The sequence below is a fragment of the Ailuropoda melanoleuca genome, chromosome 7 (assembly GCF_002007445.2).
Source record: "Ailuropoda melanoleuca isolate Jingjing chromosome 7, ASM200744v2, whole genome shotgun sequence".
Classification (NCBI taxonomy): Eukaryota; Metazoa; Chordata; class Mammalia; order Carnivora; family Ursidae; genus Ailuropoda; species Ailuropoda melanoleuca.
The window spans coordinates 141,223,680-141,239,926 of record NC_048224.1 but is presented as its reverse complement, the minus strand read 5'-3'; the positions used below and the strand labels follow the sequence as shown (position 1 = coordinate 141,239,926).

Below are 16,247 nucleotides of genomic sequence, written 5' to 3'. Positions count from 1 at the left end.
GTCCAGGTGGCACGCCTTCTCACCCGGGCAGGTGCCGTCCAGGTGGCACGCCTTCTCACCCAGGCAGGTGCTGTCCAGGTGGCATGTCTTCTCACCCGGTCTCTCTATGTCCCTGGAATGGAGGGCCCAGCTCAGGTGTTTGGGGAACAGGTCGGGGGGGCCCAGGCTCAGCTCAGGTGTTTGGAGACAGGTGGGTAGACCTGGGCCTAGCTCAGGTGGTTTGGGCACTCCTCTTGGATGCCTGGAGACTACAGCATGCTCTTCAGCTAGAATGAGGTGGTCCAACGAGGAAGTCACGTGTCCAGCAGGTGGGGGTGACAGAGGTCCTAGGAAGCTGCCTGTGCAGACTAGCTGAGAGGTGACACCCGTGAGGACGGCTTCTGTTGCACCTTGTGCCCCATGTCCGAGCCACAGGGTGTGCAGATAAATGCTGGGTGAGTGACGCCCTGGCCCCTCTTTCTAAGATGGGGCTTTCCTTGAGGTCGTTTCCCCAGGGTGAGCCTGGGTGACCCCACAGGCCCTCAAGTCCCCCCGGCCCAGTGTCCAGGAACAAACATGTGCCGCTTGTGGTCTGGTGAGCAGTGGGGTGTGGACAGACGCAGGTTGCCCAGGAGACAGGCTGGTCAGACGGGGCGGTGGACCCTGGCTTCTCCGGGGCTCAGCATGGCCCGGCTCTTGGGACCGGCTTCTGATTTTTTGTGCGCTTGCGTGGAAACAGTCGCCCTGCCCTGGGCAGGGTGTCCGTGGAGTTCCTGCCCTGACCTCCGGCCCCTCCCAACGCCGCAGAGGCCTGTGGCAGCAGGTCTGTGTACGACGGACCGGAGCAGGAGGAGTACTCGACATTCATCATTGACGACCCCCAGGAGACCTACAAGACACTAAAGCAGGTCATCGCTGGGGTCGGGGCCCTGGAACAGGAGCACGCCCAGTACAAAAGGGACAAGTTCAAGAAGACCAAGTACGGGAGCCAGTGAGTATGGCATCGGGATGGCAGGGGAGCTCTTGGCAAAAGTGGAAGGGAAGGGACTGCAAGGAGCTTTCTGGGGCAGAGCGCAGCCGTGACGTCCCTAAAGCCGCCTGCCTGCACCCATGAGGACTGGGGCAGCCTCCCCGTACTCTCCAGGGTCTGCTGGACAGTGTCCCGGGGGCAGCCCTTCCCGAACCTCCCGCCTCCTAGACCTTCCAGACCCTCCCGCCTCCCAGTCCCTCCTGTCTCCAGATCCGTTGCTTCCAAAACTAGGCTTTAATGGGCCAGAAATCCCACACCCTTTGCCTGTTTCTAGGCCACAAGTACACTTCTATAGGTGATTCTGGCTAAGTCTTTTTTCTTTGCTTGTCTGTATTTTTCACAATGATTATGATGACCACATATCACATTTAAAGAGAGGAAACAAGAGTGTGGAAACGTGCACGTGGGCACTGGCGACCGGAGTGCTGCCTCACTTTCCCCTCCCCCACCTCCTTTGCAGGGAGCACCCCATTGGCGACAAGAGCTTCCAGAGTTACATCAGGCAGCAGTCCGAGACCTCCACCCATTCCATCTGAAGCACGATGTTCTGTCCCAGGACGGTGCCCTGTGCTGCTCGGGAAAGCTGCAGTCTTCAGGAAGGAGGGAACAGAGACAGGACAGTAGAGCAAGGGATCCACGCTCCTGCAGCTCCCCTCTGAGCAGCGCCGGGCTCACCTCCGAGACGCTCCAGGGGCCGTGTCTGGGGTTGCTGGTGCGCTGACCTCACACAGGTGGCAGGCGACCTAGCTGGCCTCTCTGGAAGGAGGCACCAGGGACGCCGCGCCCTCTGCAGACTTAGCGCTTGTGTGTCCTGTGCACTTTCACCTTGGCTGGGCTCTGCGTGCCCGCGCCCGTGGAGCCCTCCGGCCCCCTCCTTTCACACACTGTGCTTCAGCAAAACCAGGACGCTGTGCGCGTTGTCTCCCGTGAGGCTGCCTGCTGGCGGCCGTGGGCTCCGGCCCTCCGGTTCCGGCCGTTGACGTTGGCGGTAATCCTGGCTGAAGGTCCGTGTGTAGTTTCTTTGTGCAATCCTGCACGAAGACCCCAGTGCGAGGCTGCTCCTGGTGTTTGGGGGAATGGGGTCCTTCTGCAGAGAGTACCTGGGGGGGGTCCAGTCTGCTCTCCCAGACACTGGTGTCCCTCTCCCGTGGGCTGCGGGCGCTGCCGGAGCCGGCGACGGGCCGCGCTGAGCATCCACGCCAGCCCCCTTGGAGCAAAAGTGGCTGGTTTGCTGTCAGTGGAACTTCAAGTAGAAGCCACGTCAGCCACCCCTTCTGGAAGTTTGGGGAAGTTCCAAAAATAGAAACGTGCATTATTTTCAAGCTGTTTTTCTTAGTGTTTTTAAAGAACCATTTCTAGTGTGCTCTTTGATACCAAGTACCTCAGTACATCTAGACCTGTACCCCTCACGGGGGGGGTGCCCAGCAGGGCCACAAAGGGGGTGAGCTGCTTCTCCCAGAAGCCGGTGGAAGGCCCTCCAGACACCAAGGAAGGCGGATTCCTGAGCCTTGGAGACCCCCAGCCCCCAGGAGCAGGACTTTGCTGGGTCTCTGTGAAGCCCCCAGAAGATGTCAGGCAGTGGTGGGTGCTTTTCTGTTGGGGCGGGGGGTCCTGACGTGGGGCAGTGAGCCTTTGAGCTTGGAGAGCACTGTTCAAACACACAGACCTTCTGCCATCTCTGCTTTTATTTGCAAATACTGTCCTTCAGACTCTGAACAATGGCAGATAGTAACGTTACTTGTCACGAAAGCGGTGGAGGAAAGTGTTGCAAAAAATAAACTTTGGGACACACAGCTATTAGGCTGCACTGAACTGCAATTTTTAACATGGATTTGTAACTTAATGTTTCTGTTTATAAGATGCTAATGATTTGCAATGTATTTTACTGGCCAATTAACACAGACGTTTTATTCTTTCTGAGGACTGGTTTGATACTGGCGCACGTGGGAGATGGGGTGCGTGGCGGAGCAGGGTGTGTGGGAGGCTGGATGACATATCTGTGGCAGTGAGGTTCAGCTGTGGGCCTTTGGAGCAAGCTGGAAACCACAGTGCTCTGGGATGGAAAGACGTGGGGTCGGGTGCTCTGAGTCCGTCCGGGTGTGTCCTGCTGGGCACCTGCATTGAGGATGGAGACCGGCGTCAGTCCAGGAAGGGTAGGACGGCCTCCAGCACGTGCTGTTGTCTCCGAGAGGCTGTGGGCTCGAGCTCCAGGACCAGACACGGGCCGGCATCTGAGGGGGAGCAGCAGGAGAGGCTTGGGGAGGACCCTGTCCCACCTGGACTGGTGGAGGGAGGGAGCTGCATGCACGGTGGGGGGCCTGGGGGAGACTGCCTCCAGATCAAGGGCACGTCGTGTCCCTATTCCTTCTTTCCATGTGGTTTTCACTCCGTTGCTGTATTCATTCCAGCCTAACTCAGCTGTTAGGAAAGAACCAGGTGGTCTGGCTCTGGGGACACCAGGTCGGACTTGGGGGGGTGGGGGTCAGCCCCTCCCTGGGGGCATGGACTTGGGGAGGGGAGTGCCATCGCTGCTTCCCTCCGGCCCCTCCCGGCAGTGGGATGGCACCAGGCTGGGTGGGGGGATGAGGGGCACAGAGAGGGAGCACCTGCCCGTGAGGCCGCCAGGACAGAGGCCACCAGCACCGGTCAGCCAGGACATGAGCGTCCACAGCAGGGCCCCTGGGTGGCTCCGAGGAGGGACCCAGGGAAGTTCTGCCCCCGTGGGAGGACAGAAAGGAGAACACCTCAGGGAACGTGGACCCAGAAGCCCCTCTTCCAGGACCCCTCTGACAGGTCACAGTGGCTTACAGGGGCCTTAGTCTGTGTCCACCTCTTCCTCCAGACAGACTAAGCGTCCCACCATCCTGGCCTCGGTCCTGTGGCCTCTCCCGGACTCTGCCCTCGGGGACCTGGCACCACGTCAGCAGCTGCGCCAGCCCCTGGGCTGGGTGACTGGAGCCCTCCTGTGAAGTGTTTCGGAAGGGATAGAAGTGCATGTGGAATCAGGGAGGCCCCTTTGCTTCGCTCTGAGTATTTATTCTGCTCAGGGAAAACACCTACTACGATTTGTCTCCCACGGCCTTGGATGTTTGGAGATAGAAAAAAATGTCTGCTGGTATGATACCAGATGTTTTCTGTTAAGTTGTATTACGGGCTGAGTTGTGTCCCGCAAATCCTCATGGCGAAGTCCTGGAGATAGGATCTTAAAGGTAATTAAGATTACATGGAGTTGTTAGGAGCCCTAATCCCATATGACTGGTGTCCTTTTTTTTTTTTTTTAAAGATTTTATTTATTTATTTATTTATTTGACAGAGCAAGACAGCACAAGCAGGGGGATCAGCAAAGGCAGAGGGAGGGGCAGGCTCCCCACTGAGCAGGGAGCCCGATGCGGGGCTCCATCCCAGGACCCCGGGATCATTACCTGAGCCAAAGGCAGACACTTAACCATCTGAGCCACCCAGGCGCCCCGGCTGGTGTCCCTCTAAGACCAGGACGCAGCCAACAGACACAGGAAAAGACGCTCCACATCCCTCATTATCAGGAAAACACACGTCAGAACCATGATGACACCACCTCACACCAGTCAGAACGGCTAAAATCAACAACTCAGGAAACAAACAGGTGTTGGCGAGGATGTGGAGACAGGGGAACCCTCTTCCACTGTTGGTGGGAATGCAAGCTGGAGCAGCCACTCTGGAAAACAGTATGGAGGGTCCTCAAAAAGCTGAAAATAGAGCTCCCCTACGACCCAGCAATTGCACTACTGGGTATTTACCCCAAAGGGTACCAAATACTAATTTACAGGGACACGTGCCCCCGCTGTCTACTGCAGCGTTATCTCTATGGAAGCAGCCCGAGTGCCCACCGACAGAGGAACCATAAAGGAGACGTGATGGCTACAGACAACGGACTAGTACTCAGCCGTCAGAAAGATGGGATTGCGTCACTTGCGAGAACACGCTTGGACCTCGAGCGAATCGTGCCAAGTGAACGAAATCAGACTGATAAGGACAAGTGACCGTATGATTCCACCGAGACGTGCAGTCCAAACAATGGCGACAGCCCAACGAATAAACAAAAGGAATCAGAGCCCTAAATGCAGAGAACAAAGTGGGCGGGCGAAGGGCAGGGCTGCAGGGGAGCGGGAGGTCCAGCCTCCGGGTGAAACGGAGCCGCCAGGGAGGGCGCGGCCTGGTGACTGAGGCGGCTGCGCTGGGGGTGAGCCCAGCATCGTAGAGTCGAGCTGAGACACCGTGGGGTCCTCCGGCAGCCGACGGACTGCTGTGTGTCAGCTACACTCAAAGGCAAGAGGAACAGAAGAAACAGAAGGTTGGGACAGGGACACGCAGAGGGACGACCGCGTGGGGACACGGGCAGGCACGCGCTGGCGGAGCCGCTCCGGGAGAGACCCGCCCTGGCGGCACCGCGTCTCGGCCCTTCCGGCTCCTGACTGTGAGGGACCCGCGTCGGAGCCGCGCGGGGCGCCTGGTTAGGGCCGCGCTGGCCGGCTGTGGCACAGCTCACACCTGCCCGTCCACCCCTGACACGGCACGGAGTCCCCTCCCCTTGGGCCTCCCTGCCACGATGAGCGCCCCTGGCACCACCACTGCCGGTGCCTTTGCCTGAGTTTGGTCCGCGCTGACGTCGTCCCTAAAAGGAAAAGAAAGATGCTGGAGTGTGAGGAAACCCTCCAAAGGCTTGAGGCCGACCCCACGCCGGAAGTCTGGGGGGAGGGCTGGCGAAGGCCTCCGAAGGAGGGCAACGGTGGGAAGGGCTGCGCTGGGCTGACTTCTGACCTCTGACTGTGCGGTGATGTCACAGGGGCCACTTGGCAACAGGGGCCCCCGGCCATACTGGGCTGCTCATCGGACAGAGGTTGGAAGACATGCTGTCCATCTGAGGGCGCCCTTGGGAGCCCGCGTCCCTCTGCTTTTCCAAAGCCTGACAGAGGGGAGGAGGATGGAGAAGGACACGGCCGCCCCCAGGAGGCACCGGCCGGGCCCCGGGGCCCCTCCCTCGGGGGTAGCCCTCGGACACCTCAGGGCAGCCAGCGAGATGGCCGAGCTCCAGAGGAACAGGAGCGTGGGTGGCCTGCATCAGAAGGGGGACCCTCCGAGCTGCATCAAGAAGCCGTCCAAGGAGCTGGGTAGGCGCCAGCGGCGTCCCTCCCTCCAGCCCGGCCCCATTGCCCCTGCTGAGAATCCTGAAGGCCGGGCAGAGCATGCTAGACCCGGGGTCGGCCGGTGGCCAGACTGGGGGCTGGTACCCACTGCGCGGGCCACGGGAAGCTGTGCTGAGGTCGGGAGTGGGGCGAGGTGGGCTGGGCATCCAGAAGGCCGCGGCCACGTGGAATGTCTCTGGTCAGTCCCGCTCAGGGAACCTGCCAGGCAGGGCCAGCAGTGAGCCCGTGGGGGTCGCGGACACAGGCTACGGGCCAGCTAACTTACACGCGGCTCTGCTTGCCGCCTGGGCTTCCCTAAGCGCGCTGCCGTGGGGGTGGGGGTGGGACACCTAGTCCTCGTGTGGACTGCGCCTTGAGGCTCACCCCGGGCTCCCCAGCTGGTAGGCGTCTCAGGGTCCCCTCCCCAGAGGGCCGGACCCCGAGTTGTCTGAGTGATGAAGGTGACTGGTTCAGTCGTTTGCCGGGCCCTCCGCGGTTCTGGCTCTCCTGGGAAGTTCACCCATCGAGCGGCCCTTTACGAGGGTGTCGGGATGCCATGGAAATGAAGCACAGTAAGCGGGAAATGGGGTTTGCTGTTCGAGCCCGAGGGCCGAGTATTTGCTCTCTTAGTGTGAACACCCGAAGACGTGCTGTCTCAGGAAGGGGGGGGAGAGGGGGTGCTGACCGGCCGGCAGCAAGGCGGCTGCTGCGAGGCTCTCACCACCTCGGCCCAGGGAGACCTCTGAGCAGGATGAGCCTTCTGCAGGCTCGCTGAAGAAGAGCCAAGTTTCCCAAAGAAGAAACCAACCTAAGTCTATACAGTCAATATTGCCAATTGACATGGGGGTGTCTGATAGCCCCAAGAGAGGACAGTCTCGGCCCCCACCGTTTCTGGGTACCCCACCAGCACCACTGGATCTCCCCAAACAGGACGAGCGGCAGAGAGACGTCCCCGTGGTGCCCTGCCCTGCCTCACATGACCGGCAGCCCTAACGGGACGCAGCAGAGGGGCTCGGCCTCCCTGGGGCCCGCGGGGCAGAAAGCAGCAGGCTCACCAGCTGTGCACGGGGCAGGCCGCTTCAGGCCCCACTGTCCGCATGGTAAAATAGGACCGGAAGAGGGGGCCCTGCCGGGAGCCCCAGATGGGCCTCTGCACACCTGCCTGGAGCAGGGGCAAGGAGGACACAGAAGCCGGGCCAGTGAACCCAATGGGTGGGACGAGGGGGCGGCCAGAGGGCACCTGCAGCCTTGCTGTCCAAGTGGGCCTCAGCACGGGCCTGGTGTCAGAGGGAACAGCAGGAATCCATCGGCCGTGTGCCAGAACCTTGGGTGGCCACGCACTGAGCCTACCCCCAACCCTGGCCGCCTGCACAGGACCCCCCGTGGGACACGCTCAGGCTCACGCAGCTGTCTGTGTCCACAGTACCCGCCCCGGACTCCAGCACTCAGGCCTGACTTGCCACCCCTCCTGCGTGAGGGCAACCTGGACTGGCACTCAGCTCTCTGTCCCCCACTCATGCATGCTCAAGGAGGGGGGTCCAGAGAGGAATGGGGGGCTTCCTCCGAGAGCAGGGGGCCCTGCTGAAGCCTTCAGCCGTGTCCCCAAGGTGCAAGGCGTTGTTGTCTGGCCTCCGAGCTCCCCCATCACAGAATCAAGGCCTGTCATGAAGAGGGTCTTGGTAACTGTCGCATCCCCTCCCCAGCCAGCTCCACGCTGCCGTTTACACGATTTCTGATACTTGACTAGCTGTCCAGAGGACGTGGCCATGGCCCGACCCCAAGCCTGCACCTGCAGGCCCGCCACCACCCGCTGGGCCCCAAGGGGCTGTCTCACTGCCAAACAGTAATCTGTAAGCAGTTTGAAGATACTCACATCTCGGCTGAGGAAGCGAGGCCGCAAAGGGAACCCTCTGGAGAGCCCACTGGCCTGTCCTCCGACCTCACTCAGCTCAGAAGCAGTGCACGTCTGCCTCCAGCTCTCTGCCTGCCGGGCGCTCGTCGGCTGAGCCCTCCTCACCCGCTGCCCCCATATGCTCAGAGCCCTGATACGCGCAAGAGCTTCCTTAGGAAAAGGGAAGGGGCGAGACTGGCAGACGTTTAAGTATTAACATCCTTCCTTTATGACAGAAGATGCACTGGGGGGGTTCTAAATCGGAGAAAAAAAGTCACGTCTCTCTTTTTACGGATTCTTTCCTTCTTGCCAGCTACATATTATAGAACAAGCAGGTTCAGGACCAGCCCCGGGTCTTGTACAACACGCACGTGCACGCACACGCACGCATGTGCCCACGGGTAGGGGCCTGCTGAAGATTTTCCAGAAGAAATCAGTTGTAAAATCCCTGCTAGAAAACCACTGCTTCTGAACCAGGTCCTGTTCTCTGAGGTAGAGACTGGGCTGCGTGCCTCCCTGAGGGATGTCTTGAGAGACACCAAGTCCCGGAATATTCTCTGGCCACCCAAGGGCTGCACCCCGCACCCTGCACCCAACTTCCTCAGACCCCTGCCCGTGGCCTTTAGGGCTTTGTCTCTGGGGTGGCCAGCATCCGCCTCGGCGTCCCTGAGCCTGTGTGTGTGCGGCTGATGAGAGGACGGAGGACCCCTAGTTCTTACCCACAGGGAACGAGGATGAGTCAGAAGTGTCCCAACGACACGGCCAAGGCCACGTGCACTGAGCACCTGGGAGGCGGGCTGAGATGAATCTCCCGCCAAGGCAGGTTGCCTGACACGGGGCAGGGGCCCCCCTGAGACCAGCCCCAGGGCAGGGATGCGTGGGAGGGCTCGAGGACCAGCCACGCTGTTGGTCTCTGCAGAGAAGTGTGCAGGCTGCCTCCCGGAGCCCGGCCATCACCTCCCCGGTCCGCAGGTGCCCCCAGGCCTGAGAACTGTGAGCCTTCGGGATCCTGGAAGGGAATCCTCTCTGCTGTATCCTCTCTGCTCAGAGGCCTCACCGGGCCTCCTGTCAAAGGGTGATCGAAGGCTTTGCCATTCCCCCCCCACAGCTGTCCTGTGTTTGCTTCTTGGGCCCTGGGTGTGTCGGGCTGGAGGATGGGGACCAAGCTGCCGGCAGGGAGGGGAACAGCTACAGGGAACCAGCCACCACTACCGTTCTGGGCTCAGATGCGGCCCCACGGAAATGGGACTGTCCTCTCAGACTCAACACTTGCAGGAAGGCCTGTCCTTCCCTGTAGGGCCAGGCTGTGGGCCCATCCCTCCCTGAAGGGCTGGGCTGTGGTCCTCTCAGGCCTCACAGGGCCAGGCCGGGACCCAGGGAGTGCTGATGACAAATGCTGCTCCTTCGTCCCCAGAGTCCGAGGACCAGGGAAAGGACCTACGAAGTGACGCTGAAGATGTCAGCCGGTAAGTGGTCTTCGTCCAGCAGAGGTGGTTTCCAGAGACATGAGGATGACACGGGCCACCCTCCCCCCGCCGCTCCTGCTTCCCCAGGCAGCCCCTGCAGCTGGCCATGGCCCGAGTCTTGGCGCTGGCTCCTGTCTTGGCAAACGTTCGCACCCGACTCTCCAGACTGCTGGGCGTGCCAGAGGTCTCGTCTGTTGGGGAAGGGCTGGGTGTGCAGCACCCTTGGCAGACAGGGCCCTGGCACCACCAGCATCGCCACAGCACCATCCCCGAGCAGCACTGCCTCGTCCTCCACGCCACCCATCCTGCCACCCCCAGGCAGGAGGAAGGGCCTCCACACCCTGTCCCACCCCGCTCCATGGGGGCGCGTCGCAGAACTCTCCCCACACCGAGGGGAGAAAGGGTCAGCCCAAAGCCGCATCTCCCTGACAACAGCCCGATCCATTGCCCCCACTCCTCCTACAGTCAGGCAGACCCAGAGGAAGATAAGCAGGAAAAGAATCAGGACGCCCTCGGAAAGTTGGACCCAGACAGTGGAAAGACAGAGCCAGAGGTGAAGAGGAGCCGCCCAGAGGCCAGTGGCAAGAGCGGGAGGGCTAGCCGGGCACACACGTCCGCCGTCCTCGGGTCCTACTGCTATTAACCTGTTTGGTGTCTTCCCTAGGAGCAGGACCCAGAGTCCATCAAGCTGGACGACCCTCCAGGAAAAGAGGCAAGAGCCTTTGACTTGCACAGCAGGGAGGCCTGTCAGGCACAGTCCTGTGGGACTGCAAGCAGGCTGTGGACACATGGTCCCGGGGCCCTCTTGGCAGGGCCATGCTGTAGGCTGGACAACCCAAGAGCCTTTGGGTCAGGCTCTTTGCTCCTGACTGACGCTGGGCATCCTAACCCCAGCTTCCCAAACACTACAGTTGCCAAAAGCATGTAGGACCTGACAGGAGGTGGCCCAGAGAAATGCCCCCTGCCCCATGCCCTGGTGCACTCGCCAGAGACCCATCAGAGCTGTGGTAGAAATTCCCACCGGGCACTTTCTGAGGGAAGGAGGCTCTCATTTTCTTCCCAATCCAGGTGGGAGGGAATGGAGAAGGAGCTGGACTTATTTACCAGGCCCTACAACAGATAGCCCCTGGTGGGATCCAGGGGTTCATCCCCAAATACCTCTGGCATTCTGGGCCAGCCCAGGTGCCTGATTAGAGACCCTGGGGCAGCAGCACCTTGAGCTGTTGGAGGCTTTCATGCCTCAGTGGGAGTCCTCACCAGCGCGGGCCAGAGTGGGTCCCAGGAGGTTCGTGGGCAGTGTGCAGGTGTGGGCCAGCTCTGGGCATTGCCTCGTGACCCACAGCCCTGGTTCTCAAAGGGTGAAGCCAGGGGGGAGACCCTAGGATCTCAGGGACCAGAGGGGTGAGTAGGGAGAGGTGGGAGGCCGTAGTCTTCCCTCCTCTCTGCCAGAGCTGGCCATGAGCACCTTGCCATCCACACTGCCAGCAGCTCTCTGCCCAGCTCCTCAGGAGGCCCCACTGAGCACAGCCATGGTCTAGTGGTCCCAGTCCTAGTCACGCAGACCCAGCCGCCCCAGGGCCTGGAGCCCACCGCCCCTCCCAGGAAGCCTCTTCTCCCCTCCAGCTCACCCCAGCATGCCATCCAGACCTCTTTGGTTTCCATTCACAGAAATCACCTGTGTTTGTGGAGATTGACCTGGGAGACCATGCCAAGGAGGTAAAAGCCCTCAGATGACAGAGCCAGACCACCTGCCAGGAATGCTGGTGCTCAGGGCCCACTAGGCTTGTCCAGGGAACCTGTCCCACAAGGATATATTGCAGGCCGAGGCAGAGGCGGGCCAGCAGTGCCAGGAGGACTCTGGGGTGCTGAGGACTGGCCTGGGAATCTGAAAGCCACCGTTGCCTCCTTCTTATCCTCCAACCTGCATGCATTCTGGCATCATCAGAGACTCTAGGGCCAGGATCAACCCTCAGGGTGCCCATGGGCTCTGAGAACCTCTTCTGGGATCATACTGGGGTGGTACAAAGGGCATAGGCTTGGGAGTCAGAGACTTGGTCTCCACATTTGGCTCTGCCAGTAAGTACTCAAGTCACCATACCTCTCAGTGCCTCTCTTGTTTCATCTGTACAATGGGGATCTTAGTAGTACCCACATTCCAGGGTTGTTCTGTAAAGCACTCAGAATGATGCCTGTACCCAGAAAGCCTCATATCAGGTATGATCACCACGACCATAACCACCATCACCACCACCATCATCACCACCATCACCATCACTACCACCATCACCACCATCACCACCACCATTACCACTGTCACCACCATCAACATCACCACCACCACCACCATCACTACCATCACCACCATCACATCACCACCATCACCATAACTACCACCATCACCACCATCACCACCACCACCACCATCACCACTGTCACCACCATCACCACCAGCACCATCACCACCATCACTACCATCATCACCACCACCACCACCACCACCACCATTACCACTGTCACCACCATCAACATCACCACCACCACCACCATCACTACCATCACCACCATCATATCACCACCATCACCATAACTACCACCATCACAGTCACCATCACTATCACTACTATCACCACTATCACCACCATCACACCATCACCACCACCACCATCACTGCCATCATCGCCATCATCACCATCACCATCACTACCATCACCATCACCACCGTCATCACCATCATCACCATCACCACCATTACCACTGTCACCACCACCGTCACTGTCACCACTGTCACCACCACCATCATCACCATCACCACTGCTACCACCATCACCATCACCACCAACATCGCCATCACCACCACCACTGCCATCACCATCACTACCGCCATCACCCATCATCACCATCACCACCACCATCATTACCATCACTATCACCATCACCCATCACTGTCACCTCATCACCATCATCATCATCATGACCATCATCATCCTCACAGCATCATCGTTTTCTGTAAAATGAAGGTGTTGACCAATGGCCTGTCTGGACCATCCAACACAAATGTCCTAGGATGTCCTTCATTTCTCAGCTGTAGTGGGCAGCTGTCTCTGGAAGTGTTTTGAAGTTCTATCTTGGAAATTTAAGCCCCTGCCTGGGGAGTGTTCTTTTCTAGATTGCACCTCCTCTCTCTTTGCCCTCAGAACGTGTGGTACAGTGAAGAACGCTGGCTCCTCATGAGGCTACCTCAGGGGACCACAGGTTTTAAGGGCTCAAGGAGGGTCATCCAGTGGCAGAGTTGGGATTACAGTCCAGAGGTCACAGTGGCCCACATCAAGGGCACAGTTTATTGGTCAGGGTCCCCTAATTGGAAGCTAGCTTCCTTCCTTCCTTCCTTCCTTCCTTTCTTCCTTCCTTCCTTCCTTCCCTTCTTTCTTTTAGAGAAAGAGACACACAAAGAATGAGAGAGAGCAAGGCAGGGGAAGGGGCAGAGGGAGGGGGAGCGAGAGAATCTTAAGCGGGCTCTACTCTCAGCACGTGAGCCCAACGCATGGCTTGATCTCACAATGCTGAGATCTTGACCTGAGCTGAAATCAAGAGTCGAACACTTAACTAACTGAGACACCCGGTGCTCCCCCCACCTTTTTTGGGCAATTTTCACTCGAAGTGCCCAATGCATGGAAAGAGGCTCAGTGCCAGCAGTCTCCATGCCCCCATCTGATCCTTGGACAGGTCCAACAGGTCTGGCCTTGGTGGCTATGGTTGATGGGTTGATTTTCTCTGTTTGTTCCCTAAACTGCTCCTGCCACTTCCCACAGGTGGTGACAGGTGCCATAAGAGAAGAGAAGCGGTCCCAGATGGACATGGGAGATTTGTCAGAAGACGAGTGAGTGACGCTCGTGGGTCTATACACAGGGATGTGGGGGTCCTCTACCACAGTGTCTGGTGGGCCCACTGTGCCTCATGCAGAATGGGCAGAACAGCATGCATGCTGTCCTCTCCCGTGTGGGCAGAGACCCAAGCAACCATGAGCCTTCAGGGGCTTAGAGGCAAGCGGTGGGATTCAGGGACAACCCTTCCTTGAGTCCCCCTCGCCCCACAGCCAGACCCTTTCTCCCCACCCCACCAGCTGACAAATTGGCCAGACTTCGAGGTGGGTGAAGTGGGAGGAGGCAGAGAAGGTGAGAGGGAAGGGCTGCCGTGTGTGTGGTTCCAGCTTCTCAGTTTGGGGTTTCGCTGGGAGGGAGGACCCATTACCAGCCAGCGTCTCTGCAGAGTGGGCCAGGCCCCAGAGCTGGGGTGGGAGGCACATTTGCTCTGACTACCTACGCCCTCCTAGGGTGGAGACTGGGGAGGGCCAGCCAAGTCCCACGAAGTCCTGGGGCCATACGGGGTGCTGGGAGCAGGTGGCTATGTCACCCAAGGGCCCATGGATCTATTTTATTTTAAGTAATATAGAGAAGCACGAAGAAGAAAATAGCAATTCATTAAATTTCCCACTTCTCAGAATTAACAACTATATTAATATCTTGGTTTATTTGCTCAAACATTTTTTAAAAGAAGGCTATTGCTAACAGAGATATTTAGATAGTAAATTACTTTGTAAAACTGACATGTGGTCCTTTTAAATAACTGAAACGCACAAGCCCCTAAGTCCCCCAGGCCCCCTCTTAGCAGCAGTGAGGCCCGTGCAGGGGCACGTGAGCTCGCAGGCTGGACCTGGACACACACAGCGCCCTCCGGAGCGGAGGTGGGGGGTCTCCACAGGAGGCGTTCTCCACACCGTCCACTTTGAGCGTCCACAGCTTGGGGGTCTTTGCTTGCTCGGTGCTGTTGTTACGACCACTACCTTCCCCCGATTTGCAAGTACTGGGAGGAAGTGTCACCCTGTCTTAGCTCATGCGGCCCCGTGCTCCTGCCCGTCTCTACTTCCGTAGGGGGTCTCGCGGGCTTTTGCTAAGATGCCAGGATTGCCCTGTCACACTTCCAAATCGAGGCTGAAAATGGGTGGGTCTTTCCTAAGCAGACCTTTATTTTTCTCATTGTTTCTTAATGAATGTGTCGTGGATTCAGTCACACTGGACGCAGCGTGGTGGCTTTGTTTTCTGCCCCAAGGGCCGGACGATCCCAAGTCCACCGGCTTGGCCCACGGCCTCAGCCGCCCGCCTGATGGCTCTGCTGCCCCAGAAATCCTGCAAGTCGGGGCCGGCGCATGGAACCAAGCCTTGGCTGCTGCAGGCTGCTGGGCCAGTGGGGACGGGGACGGTGGATGGCCCGCTGTGTGGGCCTGGCCTTCACGCCTGCTGGGCAGTATCAGGGTCACCTGTCTGTCCTGCTGTCCTGTTCACCTGCCAGCTCCGTTTTCCACGGAACTGAGGCTTCTCTGTCCAGGCTCCCCCTCAGGCCTATTCAGATGGTGGGGTTGGGCACCCATGGCCTAGCTGTTCCTTGCTGCCCGGTGGGATGCTTTGACCTTGAGCTGTGGGGTCCCTGCGAAGGGAAAGGGGACAGCTGACTCATCCCACAGGCAGCTTTGGTTGGAAGTGGAGACCCCAGAGACCACCCACGAGGGAAAAGCATAGGCTGTGGTGTTCTGGAAATGGGCAGGGCTGGGTGTGGGGACAGCTGGAGACAGCTTGGCTTTGGGGCCAAGGGGACTGGTTTGTCTAGCCGGTCTGGGAGGTCTCTCATGTTCAAGGGGCCCCTTCTGGTTAGGCCTCCCAGTGCAGAGGACGAAGATACTGGGTGGGCTGGAGAAGCCCGGGCAGCTGGCAGGAAGGCAAGCCCAGCTCTGCACAGGACTCATCTGATTGCGTGTGAGGGCCCTGTCACCCTCTGACTGGCAAACCCTGGGCCCCCTGGGCTGGATGAGGGGGACCGCCTCTGGGGTGGAGAGGTGCTGCCTACGGCCCTGGGCTCTGAGCTCGGGTGGGGGATGCCTGTCTCTCACCTGCTCTGCCCTCCTCTTGGCCTGTAGGACCCGCACCAGCTGGGTGTGCTGCATCCCATACTCCACCAGAAGGAAGGTGAAGGAGAGCGTGTAACAGCCTGGACAAGGTAGTGTGCACTGGGACTTGGCTGGAGGCCACGGGGCATCTGGAGGGGACAGGAAGCTGCTCTCCTGACCTCCCAGCCTCCTCAGTCCTGCAGAGACCTAGGAGGGAGGGACGGGGGTGCAGACAAGCAGCCCTGAGAAACACCACTCAAACCATTTCAGGACACCAATGACCACCCAGGTGTGAACCGCTGACCCCCCGGCTAAGCAATGATGCCATCTTTTAAAAAGACACAATAAAGTGTGAGCGGAAGGTGTTCTCCCTCTCTGGTTCCTCTTGAGGGATCCCTATCTCTTTCTTCCATGCCTCTTGCTCCCTGAAATGTAACTGGGGGAAGGGAGGTGGACTCGGTGATGGAAGGCTGAGACTCCCAGGCCGTAGTCACCCTGCCCTACCCTCCCGATTCTGTGAACGCCCAGAAACAAAGTCGGGTCCCTGTGGGGCCCTGGAGAGGGCTCTACTCAGCGACAGCCCACAAACTTGGCCCCAGAGGCACCTGGTGGGGGGCGTCCCAGCCCCGGTGAGAGGAGCCCCGAGGGAAGCTGGGCATGTGGGAGGGGCCCTGGGAGGGGAGCGTGGCCAGGAGTGCGCCATCCTTGCAGCTGCGTGCAGGAGGTCCCAACGCCAGGTGGCTCACAAGGGCCCTGCCTCAGATATCCCGGCTCTGGGATG

The 16,247-nt window shown here is 59.2% G+C and overlaps 2 protein-coding genes across 4 annotated transcripts in view; both read left to right on the top strand.

Moving 5' to 3' along the window:
- Positions 1-2,924, top strand: part of RASA3 (RAS p21 protein activator 3) — a 123,199-nt gene extending 120,275 nt beyond the window's left edge. Inside the window, exons 23-24 of one of the 2 annotated variants that reach the window (XR_004626842.1) lie at positions 719-970; positions 1,470-2,924. Coding sequence is in view for 1 of the 2 variants with exons in the window: in XM_011233273.3 (XP_011231575.2) it covers positions 787-970; positions 1,470-1,545 (260 nt within the window). In the remaining variant the exon portion in view is untranslated. The remainder of the gene's footprint in view (positions 1-718; positions 971-1,469) is intronic. The other variant, XM_011233273.3, reaches the window with a different exon arrangement.
- A 152-nt stretch (positions 2,925-3,076) lies between these two features.
- On the top strand, positions 3,077-15,831 carry C7H13orf46 (chromosome 7 C13orf46 homolog). Of its 2 annotated transcripts, none has more exons than XM_019806654.2 (8): positions 3,077-6,156; positions 9,477-9,528; positions 9,994-10,081; positions 10,193-10,240; positions 11,197-11,244; positions 13,338-13,405; positions 15,497-15,576; positions 15,737-15,831. In XM_019806654.2, exons 1-7 carry the CDS (start codon positions 5,823-5,825, stop codon positions 15,561-15,563), a joined length of 705 nt encoding a protein of 234 aa, XP_019662213.2. In that variant the 5' UTR covers positions 3,077-5,822; the 3' UTR covers positions 15,564-15,576; positions 15,737-15,831. The 2 variants fall into 2 exon arrangements, with proteins under 2 accessions (XP_019662213.2, XP_034521431.1); XM_034665540.1 differs by lacking the exon at positions 3,077-6,156 and adding an exon at positions 6,174-9,137.
- Positions 15,832-16,247: the final 416 nt, after the last annotated feature.

Coding starts and splice junctions, on each gene's coding strand:
- C7H13orf46 (XM_019806654.2), top strand. CDS start 5,823: ATGTCACAGGGGCCACTTGGCAACAGGGGCCCCCGGCCATACTGGGCT. Junction 10,241..11,196: donor ACGACCCTCCAGGAAAAGAG/GCAAGAGCCTTT, acceptor TTCCATTCACAG/AAATCACCTGTGTTTGTGGA. Junction 11,245..13,337: donor TGGGAGACCATGCCAAGGAG/GTAAAAGCCCTC, acceptor CACTTCCCACAG/GTGGTGACAGGTGCCATAAG.